The 17,149-nt window shown below is 38.5% G+C and overlaps 1 protein-coding gene across 3 annotated transcripts in view; it reads right to left on the reverse strand.

The window, feature by feature from the left end:
- LOC134358560 (fibrillin-1-like) overlaps positions 1-17,149 on the reverse strand; it is a 462,213-nt gene that overhangs the window by 296,710 nt on the left and 148,354 nt on the right. For all 3 annotated transcript variants that reach the window (XM_063070931.1, XM_063070932.1, XM_063070930.1), the window contains exon 8: positions 10,700-10,825. In XM_063070931.1, coding sequence (XP_062927001.1) covers positions 10,700-10,825 — 126 coding nt within the window. The remainder of the gene's footprint in view (positions 1-10,699; positions 10,826-17,149) is intronic.

Consider the following 17,149-nt stretch of genomic DNA (forward strand, 5'->3'; position numbering starts at 1 on the left):
CGACAGCGTGCGGTGTAAAGTGAGTCCACGGACAGAAGATTGGTTTGTGTGATGTGCTGCGCCGTGTTCACGATCTTCTGCAGTTTCTTCTGGTCTTGGACAGGACAACTTCCATACCAGGTTGTGATGCACCCTGGAAGAATGCTTTCTATGGTGCATCTATAAAAATTAGTGAGGGTTTTAGGGGCAGGCCAAATTTCTTTAGTTTTCTCAGGAAGTAAAGGCGCTGGTGGGCCTTCTTGGCAGTGAACTCTGCTTGGTTGAACCAAGTCAGGTCATTTGTGATATTGACCCTGAGGAACTTAAAGCTTTTGACCTGTTCCACTTGCGCACCACCGATGGGCCGTGCGGTCCGCTATTCCTTCTGAAGTCAACAACCAATTCCTTCGTCTTGCTGATAGTATTGTGGCTTTCTGAAGATTTACATAGAGATTGTTGTGTAGCCCTAATTGCTTAATGCTATTGTGTAGTGCCTTTGGGTTGACACCAGTTGTAGAAATTACTATTGGGACTATGTGTACCATGTTCCAAAGTATTTCAATTTCCTCTTTCTGTAAGTTGTGTGTGTTTGGAATGGCTATATCTATTAAGTAAGTTGTTCTTGCTTGTCTATCCTGTATTATTATATCAGAATGGTTATGGATTATCTGTAAGAACTGATCAGTCATAATATAATTAGTGCTATTTTGACTCTAAAACTGGATCATTATATTTATAGTAAGGTGTAATTTCATTTATGAGTTTGTATTTTAAAGCAAGATTTTGATGAATGATGTTTATCACTTGATTGTGCCTGTGTAAGCAATCAGATTGTGTTAAGCTGCTACAGGATCCTGTAATGTATTAGATTGTTTGTTTTTTCTCGGTATTTCCTACACTTATCATCTTGAATTTGTTGACTTTCTATTATGTATTTTTGGTAATTTTTTGTGTTAATCACTTGGTCCTGTACTGCCACAAGGAACCCTTCTATTTCTGGGAAGAAGCCTCCAACTCTGAGCCAGCTCTTCCATTGGTTAACTTGTTCTTCAATAGTTAAAATGTATTCATTTTTCTGGGTTGCAGTTTAAGTTTAGTGATGTATAATTCTTGCTGGATTCCATATGCTTGTGTGGAATGCTGATTCCTGTTCTTGTTGATCGAAGTATATCATTAGAAATTTTATCTGACTGGTGTAGATTTTTAATGTCTGTTATTCCCCTTCTCCCTTCTATCCTAGGTAGTGTTAAGCTAAGCGTATTCAAATGTATATAACGTTTTCTGAAATTTGTCACTTCAGTTCTTATTTTTCTTTGTAAATTTTCCAGATCTGATTCAGACCAAGATATTATGCCAAAAGAATACATTAAAATAGGTGGAACGAAAGTATTTATTGCCTTTATTATATTTTTATTGTTGAGCTTTGTTTGGCAAATTTTCTTAAGCTTTGATGTAAATTCTGTCTATTTTCTTTCCTTGTTGATATCCCAGATACTTATATGTTTCATATTCATCCAACAGTTGTATTATATCCTGCTGTTCTGTTTTGTATTCTATTAACTCTATTACAGCTTTCTTTATGTTTAATGTTCTGCATTTATCCAGTCCAAAGTTCATTTTTATATCTTTTGAAAATAGTTTTACTGTTTGAATTAATTGCTTTAGTTTAACTGATGAAGAAGCATATAATTTCAGTCCAAAGTTCATGTTTTATTAATTATTATTAACCTTCTGTACCAAAGCCATCTCATTTTTGCCCTTCTGTTTACTTGACACTTTTCTAAGCATTCCACTACAATAAACCTTTGTAACAGATTGTAGCATTTCCCCACAATTGACTAATTAAATCACCTGCCATTAACAAACCTTCAACAAACTCTCTCAGCCAGAGGCACCACCTTTTATGTTTCTCAATCTCTCTTGGTACTTCTAAGTACCCACACATTAATCTCCATCTCTTCTACTTCTCTTCAACTCAAAACTCCAATATCTAAGCTATTCTGTTTTAATGAAAAGTCAGCAATCAGAAAAACTGACACTGTTTCCTTCTCCACAAATGTTGTTTGATCTACTGAATACTTACAGGATTTTTAAAATTTCAAAATTCAGCAACAGCATATTTTTACATAATAAGTACAAACTAGTTTTATACAGATAAGAAATAACAGTTAAAACAACCTGCTTTCACCTGATTATTCATGTAGTATCCAGAGTTTTGCTCTGGCACAATCCAGCCATTTCTCCTCAGCTGAATAGGTTTGCAAGTACTCCATCAATCCCAGAATCTAACCCATAGCATTTCTGACTTTCCTCTTGCTCAACTTTTTTTGGGAAGAAATCTACCAAAAATGTGTACAAGGGCTGCTCCCTCATTTTTTTTTTCTTAAATCTTACAAAACACCTGGGAAACACAAGAGATTCTGCAGATGCTGGAAATCTTAAGCAACACACTCAAAATGCAGGAAGAACTCAGCAAGTCAAGCAGCATTATAGAGGGGAATAAATAATTGACATGGCTTTAGATCACCTAAACAACACAAACACCTACGTCAGGATGCTGTTCATCGACTATTGCTCAGCACTTAATACGATCATTCCCACAATCCTGATTGAGAATTTGCAGAACCTGGACCTCTGTACCTCCCTCTGCAATTGGATCCTCGACTTCCTAACCAGAAGACCACAGTCTGTGCGGATTGGTGATAACATATCCTCCTTACTGACGATCAACACTGGCGCACCTCAGGGGTGTGTGCTTAGCCCAATGCTCTACATTCTGTATACACATGACTGTGTGGCTAGGGATAGCTCAAATATGGAGGGGGCAGAAGACGGCGACACGACGGCAGCGCGCGCAGCCACTTCGGTTATGATATCTGTTATCTGTCAAGTAGGGGACTGTGCACAATTCTGATTTGATGGAGGCAGACATGAGAGCACGGAGAAACATTTGGAAAACTTCTGAAATGCCCGCTTTGCTGCCGCTGCTACTATGTGGTAACCGGAATCTCCGGAGCTGAAGGCCCCGAAATCCTCAGCTTTGCGTGTTTCAGTGGCCGGGGAGAGTTCGAAGGCACTCGGCAGGGGATGGCGCTCGGGCGGCTGTATTGGAGGGGCTGGTCGGAAGCTCGAAGTTTTCAGACGGATGGACTCAGTGTCGGCTGCTTCCGAGGTATCGGCATTTGGACGGTGCCTGGAGGTTTATGGCAGGGAGTTTCTCCCTTTTGCCGCCTGCTATCAGGGACTCGTGAGTCGATCGACTCGGGACTTTGAGACTTTTTTTTTTACTGTGCCCATGGTCTGTTCTTCATCAAATTATGGTATTGCTTTGCACTGCTGTAACTATATGTTATAATTATGTGGTACTGTCAGTGTTAGTCTTTGGTCTATCCTGTTTTCTGTGATATCACTCTGGAGAAACATTGTATCATTTCTTAATGCATGTACGCATTTCTAAATGACAATAAAAGAGGACTGAGTGTTCTCATAATCTAAAAATTACCATCTACAAATTTGCTGACGATACAACCATTGTTGGTAGAATTGTTGTGCACTTCAGGAAGGGTATGACGAAGGAGCACATACCAATCCTCATAGAGGGATCAGAAGTAGAGAGAGTGAGCAGCTTCAAGCTCCTTGGTGTCAAGATCTCTGAGGATCTAACCTGGCCCAACATATTGATGTAGTCATAAAGAAGGCAAGACAGCGGTTATGGTTTATCAGGAGTTTGAAGAGATTTGGCAAATACACTCAAAAACTTCTATAGCTGTATGGTGGAGAGCATTCTGACAGGCTACATCACTGTCTGGTATGGAGGGGCTACTGCACAGGACCAAAAGAAGCCGCAGAAGGTTGTAAAACTAGTCAGCTCCATCTTGGGCACTAGCCTACAAAGCACCCAGGACATCTTTAGGGGGCGGTATCTCAGAAAGGCAGCGTCCATTATTAAGGACCTCCAGCACCCAGGGCATGCCCTTTTCTCACTGTTACCATCAGGTAGGAGATACACTCAGTAATTCAGGAACAGCTTCTTCCCCTCTGCCATCCAATTCCTAAGTGGACATTGAAGCTTTGGACACTACTTCACTTTTTTTAATATACTGTATTTCTGTTTTTGCACATTTTAAAAAAATCTATTCAATATACGTAATTGATTTACCCGTTTATTTATTATTATGTTTTATTTTATTTATTATTATTTTTTTCTCTTTCTGCTAGATTATGCATAGCATTGAACTGCTGCTGCTAAGTTAACAAATTTCACGTCGCATGCAGGTGATAATAAACCTGATTCTGGTTCTGATTCAAGCTGACACCCTTCAGTAGGAATTCTTCCTTCTTTTCACAACCAAGAATCAGAGTCCACATTCATTAATATAAATGGTAATGAAGAAAATAACAAAAATGTAAGCCATGCAGTAAAACCAATTCAAATGCAAAGAATTTGTGCTTAAAGTTGAGGTTAACTTATGTAGTCCCATCATTATATGGACAGGAATCCTCCCCTTGCTTCACCTCCCCTATTTTCACAAACAAACATAAGCGCCAATCAATGTACAATAACTACAAAGAATAATGAACAAAACAACAGAATATTGAGCCATAGAACTAAAACAACACAAGCATAAGAGGTTTTTAATCCTGTGTTTAACTTATGTAGTACAATCATATTTTGGGCAGGACAATATCAGATTGTACACTGAAGAAAATGGAAAGAAAACTGACTGGTTTAGTTTTGTGAGTACAGTTCAAACAGCTCATGTAAATATTTTTAACAGATTTCCTGCACTCAATGGCAATGTAAGCAAGAACAACTACTAGATAAACAAGGTATCCAGTCTCAAACCATGACTAGGGGAAAAGTAACTCTGCAGTCTTTTAAATGCAATCAGTTGAATTTAAAAAGGCTGGAGTTAGCATTTCAGTACAGTATTTAAAAGCTTGTTCATAAGGTCTCATAGCTGGCAAAGTGATAAAAGTTATCAGATATGGAAGGAAGAGTGATGTTTCTCATTGATAAGCTTCCCTATGATTACAGTGCACTAGGCCTTCCAGGGGACTGTGGTCAAGCTGAATACTTGTCAAGATGTGGGAGCTGATGTGGCTGAAAACGGCAGGGAAACATAGTTTCATCATTAATCTAGACAAAGGGGTGACCCGTTGGGGCACCCTTTGAGAGAAGGGTAGTGCAGTCTGATGTGACCAGAATGAACATTAAATTTTCCTGAATGCCAGTGGTATCGCTTTGCTTTGGAAACTGAAGTAGAGATAACTGAAGCAGATAGAGGTGACAAAAAAGCATGATGTGTTGCAAGTAAAAGGTCAGGGTGTGCTATTGGACAAAATAAAAAACTGAACCAATATCACAAAGAGATAACTTAAAAAATTGGCCAATTCATATATAAACAGTTATCAGAAGTTGGAGAATTTGAGAATGAGACTGGAAAACTGCAACAGCTCCATATATAAGATAACATGGTGTTCCTTAAGCTTTTGTTGGGCTTCATTATAACTGTGTGGGAGGCCATAGACAGATAAGTCATGTTGGAGGAGGGCAGAATTAAGATGGCAAGAACAGAAAACTTAGGCTTTACTCTGCACTCTGAATAACTGCTCTACAAAATGATCATTCAATCTATGTATGGTTTCTCCAATGCAGCGGAAGTTACAATATGAATACTGGGTGAAAGTCCTCCCCAGCTTACAAAAGCCTTTATTTATGTACAGTCCATTAACACAAACAATAATTTAGGAAACCTGCAGGATGGATTTGCTGGCTGCTGCATGGCTGGAAATGACTGCACTTGACACCATGTGGAATTTTGGCACATTGACTCAAGAAAACAAATTTGATGTCCAATTTATGAATCCTACCTGGAGATTAGCCTGAGGTCAATAGTATTTCAAAACTTGCCTGCAGTAAAATATTTCAAAACAATATCATTACCTGGGCTAAATTTTTCAAAATCAGCTTTATTATTGAGAATGGCAAAACATGTTTTGAAATGTTTCTCCAGACAGCTACATTTTTCAAAATCAGCTTTATTACTGAGAATGGCAAAACATGTTTTGAAATGTTTCTCCAGACTATCTATTCTAATGGAATAACCCATCACTGCAGACATCTACAACTGCTAGGGAACTTGGCTCAGAACCACATTTCCCATTTGCAATCTGTTCAAGTTGTGAACAGTTCTCAAGAACAGAACCCTGCTGTAACCTAGGGAGGATTTCTATTCTAGATTGGCAAAAATGCAAGTAAATTAGTCCTATTCTTGTTAAGTGACACAAACAAAATGCTGTAGGAACTCAGCAGACCAGGCAGCATCTATGGAAAAGAGTAAGCAGTCAACATCTTGGGCCAAGACACTTTACCAGGACTGTTTACTCTCTTCTGTAGATGCTGCCTGGTCTGCTGAATTCCTCCAGTACTTTGAGTGTGCTGCTTGGATTTCCAGCATCTGCAGATTTTCTTGTGCCTATTTTTGTTAAGAATGTTTGGAATCCCTAATACTGGCAAAGGAATAATCAAAAGGACATGTATAGCATTTGCTATATTTGCTTGAGAAAATGCCAGTGCTTGAGGAGTGGACCACAAAGGAACAAATTGAATGGTTCCTTCAAAATACTCTAAATGTGTAAAACTTAGAGTGGATAGGAGGGGGAGAGAGTTGGAGAAAAGATGTGTTTGGCTGTGAAATCTTGTTGGAGCTGTCAGAAATTGCAAATGAGGATCATTCGAATGTGGATCACATATGAACTCACATGGGCCCAAACTATGCCTGTCTTTCTGTAGGAGAAGGAAATTGTGTTTGTTTCAGTTCCCACTTATGCCCTTTGCCTCATTTCTTCTGGTACATCAGTGACTGCATCAATACTACTTTCTGTGCCCATATGGATCTTAAATTTTAATACTTTTGCTACCAATTTCAATCCTATTTTCTCAATCAATCTCTTAATTCTTATCTTTCCTTTCAGGATCTCTGTCTCCAGCTCAGGGGAGAGAGGATGATATGCATTCATTAAAAGTCTAAAGACATTACAGTTATATTCTCTTATTTCCTCCCACCCTCACTCCTATAAACACTCCATTCTATTTTCTCAATTCATTTGTTTGCTCCAATGATGTGAGATTTCCACAGAGTGCCTCTTAAGTGAATATCTCCCTCTTGAGTTGCAGCTTTCTCTTTGCCTTTGTGTTAAGACACTTGACTACATCTCATCTATTTCTCACATATCTGTTTTCTTCTTCTTTATTCCTGGAGAAAGAAAGGATTGAATTTCCTTGATCCTTACCTTCCATCTCACCAACTTCCGCACTGAATAGCAATATCTACCAGCTCCAAAAGGCTTCTGCAATCAGAAATATTTTCCCCTCCCTTTTCAGCTTTCTGTTGTTGAGGACAGCAGAGTGAACCAGGGAAATGAAAAAATCCCTTCAATATCCGGTTTACTCTGCTAGCCCCACTAACTATTCCCAATCCAATGGAACTTTTCAAACCAGTTATAGCAGATGCAAAACCTGTCCTTCCACCTCATTCCTTTTCACCATCCTAGAACGCAATAGGTGATATAGTATTTCACTTAGATTTCTACTAATCTAAGCTACTGCATTCAGTGTTCACAATGTGGTCTCCTCTACACTGGAAAAATAACAAATACAGATTTGGTGACCACTTTGTGAAGCATTTGTGTTTATTGTGTAGGGGTAGCCATGAGCCTCCTTCTGCCTGTCACTTCAATTCATCATCCGTTTGGGTTCTAGATTGAATTTTTGAACTCTCAATAATTCATTTACTTTGTCTACATCAGAATAACCAGCTGTATCTTTTTCTCTTCTGCATTAGCATACCCTTTGTAGTTTTGTTTGCTTTTTGATTCTGTACAGCGAGAGCTCAGGGAAACCGGCATCAAATTCCCTGTATGTGTCCACATACTTGGCGATAATAAAGAATTCTGATTCTCATTCTGATTCTGCCCTGCTATTTGCAACATTTTACACTTCTTTACCCTTTAAATGGCCCATTAACAACCCATGCCCACAGAAACCATTATCCCAGAATACTGTATAACGGATTTTCCTTTTTGTCCCATTCATTCCTTCTCCCATCTTCTATGCAATTTAAAATTGAATTTTTTTCTTGTGTTCCCAGTTCTGACAAAGCAAATATTTGATCTGAAAATTCTATTCCACCTTTCTTTTCACAGAGGCCACCTAAATATTCCCAACAACTGCTTTGTTTTAGATTTTTAGCATCTTTAACTTTTTTGATTTTTGTTCATGCTTTGAGCTTATGCAGTTATCTCAGAATGAGGCAATTAAATATGTATATAGAAAGCCTCGTTCACTTTATTGCAAACTGTTAATGTTGCTTCAATTTATAATTAAAATTTTTAATATTTACTAATTTTTACTATTTTTAATGTTTTTAATATTTAATATTTGTAATCCAGGGAGCGGGAAGCACAGAATCAAATATCGCTGTGATGATTGTACGTTTTAGTATCAATTGCTTGGTGAAAATAAAGTATAAAGTATAATTTCAGCAGCATCTGTACGTAAAACATAGCAGAAAGGAAATGTGGAGAGAAGAGTTTAAAGAAGGAATTATAATGGAGGGGTATGGAATTGCCCTAACAGCAGCAGACAACACAGGTGAAATGACTGATTCTACATCATAAGAAAATATGGAAAAAACATCACACTGACAACCTTATCCATAATGTCCTATACTGGCTGCATCAGTCGCAAATTTTACTAACAATTGTATTGTGAAGTAAAGGTGTCTCATGTATTGGTCCTTGAATCAATTTAGAAAATTACTCCCCAAGAACCTTCATAACTATGACGCAAACACCAGGAAATCTGCAGATGCTGGAAATTCAAACAACACACACAAAATGCTGGTGGAACACAGCAGGCCAGGCAGCATCTATAGGAAGAGGCACAGTCGACGTTTCAGGTCCAGACCCTTCGTCAGGACTAACTGAAAGAAGGGATAGTAAGAGATTTGAAAGTGGGAGGGAGAGATCCGAAATGATAGGAGAAGACGGGAAAAGGAGGGATGGAGCTAAGGGCGGGAAAGTTGATTGGCAAAAGGGATACAAGGCTGGAGAAGGGAGAGGATCATGGGATGGGAGGCCTAGGGAGAGAGAAGGGGGGAGGGGAGCTCCAGAGGAAGATATAGTGAGAGGGATAGAGGGAGAAAAAAAAGAGACAGAAAGGGGAAAAAAATAAAAAAAATAGATAAATAAGGGATGGGGTAAGAAGGGGAGGAGGGGCATTAACGGAAGTTAGAGAAGTCAATGTTCATGCCATCAGGTTGAAGGCTACCCAGACAGAATATAAGGTGTTGTTCCTCCAACCTGAGTGCAGACTGGGAGACCGTTTCGCTGAACACCTATGATCTGTCCACCAGAGAAAGCAGGATCTCCCAGTGGCCACACATTTCAATTCCAGGTTCCATTCCCATTCTGATATGTCCATCCATTGCCTCCTCTACTGTCAAGATGAAGCCACACTCAGGTTGGAGGAACAACATCTTATATTCCGTCTGGGTAGCCTGCAACCTGATGGCATGAACATTGACTTCTCTAACTTCTGTTAATGCCCCTCCTCCCCTTCATACCCCATTCCTTCCTTTCTTTCTTTCTTTCTTTATTTATTTCCCCCTTTCTTTCTCTCTCTTTTTTCTCCCTCTCACTATATCTTCCTCTGGTGCTCCCCTCCCCCTCTCTCTCCCTAGGCCTCCCGTCCCATGATCCTCTCCTTTCTCCAGCCTTGTATCCCTTTTGCCAATCAACCTTCCAGCTCTTAGCTCCATCCCTCCCCCTCTCATCTTCTCCTATCATTTCGAATCTCCCCCTCCCCCTCCTACTTTCAAATCTCTTACTATCTCTTCTTTCAGTTAGTCCTGGCGAAGGGTCTCGGCCCAAAACGTCGACTGTACCTCTTCCTATAGATGCTGCCTAGCCTGCTGCATTCCACCAGCATTTTGTGTCATAATTATGACCTCCAGTTGAGAGCCTTTTTGAACCTTTGTTTCATCCATCTGACCATCCTATGATTGATAACCTCCCAGACATGCTCAATTAACAGATACTGTCCAAATATACTATCTATGATTAGAAATGGTGTTCTAGCACATCTTTAAATGGAAAAAAGTTCCAAGTCTTACATTTATTAATCGCCATGTGGAAAATTTAACATGATCTGGAATTAAAGATGACAGAACAGTAATCCATTAACGCTTGTAGTACCCTAGTTAAGAACATGTTTTATAGTATTACTACAGTTAAGCTGTTGGATATTTTATTTATGCAGGTTTTCTGTAAAACGCAGAGTGCCTGTTAATCGAACTTTACAGTCCAGTAGTTTAGTTTCTGTTAAGAAGGCAAGCAGTATATATACAACATTCACCATAACGGTTGTTCCCTCAGTGGAACATTCCAACATACCGACTCTAGGCTTGTGTTGCTTATTAGAGATGGCCATCTCACAGTTACTCATGCATTGCTGAGTCACGTGGCTATTAGCCAGCGATAGCTAACGAGCCTAATTTGTTACAAGCCATTGTGAGAGGGTTGTACACTTTATGCGTGTTTCTAACATTTTCATCTCTACTTATTTAATAAACAAAATCAGGTAACTAAATGGGAAACTCCAACTTGACTTAGTTTTAACCTAATGCTGTTTATTTCTCAAAAAGACATTACTTACCTATGCATCTTGAACCATCTGTAGTGGGTAGATATCCATTATAGCATTTACAGAAGTAACTGCCAACTGTATTGGAACATTCTCCTCCCAGACATATACCAGGAATAGTAGTGCATTCATCAACATCTAAATAATAAAAAGGAATTCAGAGTTAGCAAAGTAAGGGCAATTATATCATTTAAATATCTGTATTTTTCCTTATTAATGATGACACTGGATACTTTTACAGACAATAGAGATAATCTTCAAATATTATAATTTAAACCTCATCATAATAGCAACTTTCCATATTTCAACCAACTAAAACTCTGTATATGTAGTGAATACATTATACATTGCACAGGCATTGGGAGCCAGAAAAAAAGCCATTTAGGATCGTGTCAGAGGTTACAGTGGGACATCGACAGGACGCAGAGCTGGGCTAAGAAGTGGCAGATGGTGTTCAACCCAGGTAAGTGTGAGGAGGTTCATTTTGGAAGGTCAAATTTGAATATAATATTAATGGTAAAACTCTTGGCAGTATAGAGGATCAGGGAGATCTTGGGATCCTTGTCCATAGGACACACAAAGCTGCTGTGCAGATTTGACAGTGTTGTTAAGAAGGCGTATGGTATGCTGGCACTGATCAACTGTGTGACTTAGTTCAAAAGCCATGAGGTAATGTTACAATTAAATAAGACCTTGCTTAGACCCCACTGTGTTCAGTCCTGGTCACCTAACTACAGGAAGAATATGGATACTATAGAAAGAATGCAGAAGAGATTTACAAGGATGTTACCTGGATTGGAGAGCGTGCCTTATGAAAATAAGTTGAGTGAATATGGAGTGTGCAGGCAAGAACACAGTACATGGAATATAATACGGAAATTAGATCATCTCATTTTATGTATACAACAGAAAAGCTATGTATTTGTTAAACTGTGAAAAATTGGTTACAAATGTTCAGAGGTGTGTTTGTGTATAGAATCTGAAGGCCAAATGCAAATGCAACAAGTGATTATGAGGGCAAATAGTACATTAGCAATTATTTGGGAAGTATTCAATTACAGTTATATAAGTCTATGGTAACACCACATCTGGAGTTCTGTATCAGTTCTGGTTTCCATACCCAAGAAAAACTATACTTAGTGAGTGTAGTAAAGATTCACCAGATTGCCAGGTTTGCACATTAGCAGAGATTGAGACTGTATTCCTCCAAATTTGGACGAATGAGAGGATTTGTTTTAGAAATTTACAAAAATCTTTAAAAACTTGATAGACCCATTGCAGGGATGATATTTTCCCTAACTGTGGAATTTAGGACCATGGGCATAGTTTGAGAATAAGGAAGATAGAGGATTAGCAATAATATGAGGAGAAATCTCTATACTTAGAAGAATGGTAAATCTTTGGAATTCTCTATTCCAGGAGGTTGTGGGGGCTTAGCCATAGTATTTACTCAAAACAATGACTGATAAATTTCTGAGCGGAGAAGGAATCAATAAGCCTGTGGATAGTGTGGAAAATGGTGCTCCAGTTAGAAGATCAGCCATGATCTTTTTGAATGATAGAGCAGGCTATAAAGGGTCAAATGGTTCTCCTCTCTTAATTCTTAACTTCTTACGTAAGGAAAGAATGATAGGGTTACCATACGAGGAACGTCTGGTAGCTCTTGGGCTGTATTCACTGGAGTTCAGGAGAATGAGAGGGCATTCCATAGAAACATTCCAAATGTTAAAAGGCCTGAACAGATTAGATATGGCAAAGTTATTTCCCATGGTAGGAGAGTCTAGGACAAGAGGGCATGACTTCAGGAATGAAGGACGTCCATTCAGAACAGAGATGAGGAGAAAATACTTTATTCAGAGAATGGTAAATCTGTGGAATTTGTTGCCACGAGCAGCTGTGGAGGCCAAGTCATTGGGTGTATTTAAGGCAGAGGTAGATAGGTTTTTGGTTAGCCAGGGCATCAAAGGGTATGGGGAGAAGGCAGGGGAGTGGGGATGACTGGAAGAATTGGATCAGCCCATGATTGAATGGCAGAGCTGACTCGATGGGCCGAATAGCCTACTTCTGCTCCTATATCTTATGTACACACTGATGTTTTATTACCTCTTTTTCAGTGTGATTAAGTATAGCTGTTCAACATGGGGAATCTCAAGTCAAAGCAAATATGTAGGCTTTCCCCTTCCTATGTCTGATATTATGAGGAAAATAGTTGATGGCACATGCTAAATATATGTGAGTCAGATGACCACCACATGGATAGTGCCACTTTCTATCGAGAAATAGCTATTTGCCTTCTACAGCTCTATGAATTACACCAGTCAAAATTGATAGAACCATCTTCTGGCATCAACTTTCAATTAAATAAAGCTGATAGTAATGAGGACTGTCCTAAAATTTTACAGGACAGCAACAGATCTTTCAATTCACCACATCCATACCAACCATCAAGTAGCTATCTGTAGTAGTCTTATTTACCAGCATCAAATCCATATGTCAGAGTAATTCAACTGCTTTTCTAGATACATTTTAAATGTTATGACAGTATTCACTTCTCGAAGAACCCAAGGGTTAACTGATTTTAGGGAAAGAAATCTGCTATCCTTAACCATTACATAAGATTATATAGGACACGCAGCACAAAAAAAAAATGCAGCCCCACTTTCTCCTTTATTTCCTCATAGAATTCTATCAGCATGTCCCTAATGCAGGGGTTCCCAACCTTTTTATGCCAGGGACTCCTACCAATGAATGGTCCGTGAATTGCAGGTTGGGAATCCCTGTTCTGATCCTTTTTCCACCTTATGTTAGTTTAGCATGGAGAAATGCTTCTTGCTATTCACTTCAGTTACTCACTGTGGTGACAAGTTCCACTTTATCACCATTCTTTGAACACCAAAATTTGTTTTGAATTCTCTACTGAATTACCTGTTAACTATTTTATATTGATAGACTTAAGTTATGTTGTTCCCAAAAGTGGAAATATTCTGTTTCCACTTTATCAAAATCTTTCATTATTAAATGATAAAAGATCATTGTTTTGTCAAGAAATGAAATGTAATCTGTTCATCCTTTCTAGATACGATCACTCTCCATTTTTGTTATTATCCTAGTAAATTTTCTCCACATGCTCTCCATTGGTCAATATACTTTCATAATAGATATCAGAACTGGTCTCAGCAAGGGTTGAAACAAGGTTAGCACAGTTTCTCTACTTTTCAATTCTGTCTCTGTTAAAAAAAAAAGTGTTAGATTTATGTTATGGCTTGGCATGCTCAAGGCACAACTTTTAGGGATCAAGATACTTGTACTCCAAGATCTCTTTATTCTTCTATCCTACCTAAACTCACATCTTCCACTTAACAAATGACTTCACTTTTCTTCCAGCTTCGCACTTATCTATTTTGAATCTCAAACAACCATTACTTATTCAAACTGTTATCAATATCCTCTTCTAATTTGTTGTTGTTCTTTTCAGAAATTTGGTACCTTCAGCAATTCAGGAATTGTACTTGTGATGGAAACATTTTAAACTTTAATATAAATTGTGTGAACAGCCTTAGTAATACCAACACAGATCCTTACTCTACAAGCAATTCCCTTTTGTCTACTTTTTGTCTGAGAGCCAGCTAGAAATCCATTCTATTTCCAGAGATGCTAAATTAACTAATAAGTGTTTCCAGCATTGTCTGTTTTATTTGTTCTGGCAACCCATTCTTCTACTTATCCGTGCATTTCAAAGCCTCTGATTTTATTCATTAGACTGTTTTAGGGTACCTTAGTGAAAGCAGTTTGAAGATCTACATTACCACAATCTGTCATTTGTTACAATTTCAAAAATATTCAATAAGGCTGACCTTCATTCTTGTTGTGGCTATTTTCTCCATTACTTTCACAGCAAGGAGGTTGATTTTCAATTTTCAATGAAATGCCCTAACAATTTGTTTATTTGATCAGAGAGCAACTTACAACTACTTACTTAAGAAAACTGATGGTTACCCAAGTACCATGGGTCAATCCAAACTAGCCCAATTGAAGTAATTTCTATCTCTATTAGAGATTTCTCTACTTTTTAAACATTTTTTTCAAATAGTGAATTTTGATAATATGGTAATGATTTGGATACTGAGATAGAAAGTACAGGAAATCTAAACTGTTATTAATATATTTTTGAACACTCTTGTTTTCAGGTCCAATATGTGGAAATTTTTTACATAAAGCAGGGACACAGCTTAATTGCTCATCCAATAATTTAATTGTAATACCTATTTAATGATAGAATCAATAATCCTTGCTTTCAGCTGGTGTGTACATTTTCAAACTGTGCATTGAATGAGCTAAAGATTATGACAGAAAGGAAGGAAAGACAGATGAAGGAAAATAAAGAAAGGAAGAAACAGAAATAAAGAAAGAAAACACACCTGCATATTTATGGCACATCTGCAACTACAGAACAATCCAAATTACTTTAAAATTAATAATAGAAGGTTGAATCATTGCAGGGAAAATGGTCACTAATTTATGCAAAGTTCCAATGGAAACAAAATGAAAATAACCTGAACATTTTACTGATGTTGATTTGTGGAATAATTCTTTGACTGGACATTAAAAACAACTTCCTGCTCTTCTCCGAGCAACATATTAGACATCAATTAACATTATAAATCAACCAATCTTTGGGATCCACTAGCATTAAAATTCTCTTTATTGCTCAGAATACGTTTCCAATTTCATAAATGTTTCCTATACTAATCCCAGTGGTTAGAAGTTCATGTGAATGGAATTAAATATTGGTTTTCATCCTTAATCTTAATACCAACATTCTCTTTCGCACAACAAAAATTACTACTAAGCATAACTTCTTGATATGACCCTGGGAAACCACAAATTAAAGATTCAAAAGATTCAAAGGTTCATTTTATTATCAAAGTATGTATGTAGAATACACCTCTGAGATTCGTCTTCTCCAGATAGCCATAAAATACAGAAGACCATAGAGGTAGTTGAAAGAAAGATATCAATCCCCCATCGCATAAAAATGAACAAGAACTCGCAAAACCCAAACCTCCCTAACCTCTTCCTCATACTATAACGAACAGATCACCCACGTGGAGAAACAAAAGGAACGTCAAACCCCAAACCCTCAGCCCACCAATCGGCAACAGGAAAGAATGGGCAAGAACATGATAAAAGAAACATAGAACTGAAAGAGGCCAATATGAACTACAGTTAGTTTGAACAACAGTTTTATCCATAAATTTCAGAATTTTGATAACATCTCCAAGAGTATCGGGACCCAGCAGCTCATCTGAGGATAGCAAAATCCAATCAATGGCATTTCAAGCACACTCAAACCAGTGGCCCCTCTGAGGGAAGCAACATGAACCAGTGGCCCCTCCAAGGGCAGCAAACCATCGGTCTCTACAAGGGCCAAATTTTATAAGTTTACCCATTTCGTAATATCAAAGTTTCCAGTGCTAACTGTGTCAACTGGTTTTTCTCTTGTCTCTGACTGCAAATGGAAGTCTCACTCCATGGATTTGAGCGCAAAAATCTAGGCTGAAATATCAATGCAATGCTATGGAAATTATTTTTAATGTCATCTTTCAAGCAAGACATTGAGTCAAGACCTGTGCGCTTCCAGAGGTGTATTCCAAGGCACAAAAGAAAAGTTATTCCTTGGTAATCTGACCAATATTTATCCCTCAATTACCTTTGCAACAAATCAGGTCGGCATATTTGTATGAAATTGTTGTTTACCAACTAGCTGTAGAAATTCCTGTAGAAGTGAATACACTTCTGAAGTATTTCACTGGATATAAAGCAGTTGGACCATCTAGAGCTCCTTTTTCTGTTTTTTCTAAAAATTTATGTTTTTATATCTATTGCTTATACTAATTTATTATGATATCATAATTTATAATGAGGAGGAGAAGATGGCGACGCGACGGCAGCACGCGCGGCCTCTCCAATGAATGATATCTGTAATCTGTCAAGAAGGGTGCCATGCACAATTCTGATTTGATGGAGACAGACGCGAGAGTACGGAGGAAAATCTGGAGAAACTTCTGAAATGCCTGCTTCGCTACTGCTGCTACTGCGTGGTAACCGGAATCTGCGGAGCAGAAGGCCCCGAATCCTCGGCTTTGTTTGTTTCAGCGGCCGGGGCAAGGTCGAACGCGCACAGCAGAGGATGGCGCTCGGGAGGCTGTATCGGAGGGGCTGATTGGAGGCTCGAAGTTTTCGGATGGACGGACTCAGTGTCAGCTGTGGTCGGCTGCTTCCAAGACATTGGCAAGTTGATGGTGCCTGGAGGTTTATGGCAAGGAGTTTCTCCCTTTCGCCGCCTGCTATTGGGGACTCGGGAGTCGATCGACTCGGGGACTTTGAGACTTTTTTTTTGCCATGCCCATGGTTTGTTCTTCATCAAATTATGGTATTGCTTTGCACTGCTGTAACTATATG

This window comes from Mobula hypostoma, chromosome 18, assembly GCF_963921235.1.
Source record: "Mobula hypostoma chromosome 18, sMobHyp1.1, whole genome shotgun sequence".
Taxonomy (NCBI): domain Eukaryota; kingdom Metazoa; phylum Chordata; class Chondrichthyes; order Myliobatiformes; family Myliobatidae; genus Mobula; species Mobula hypostoma.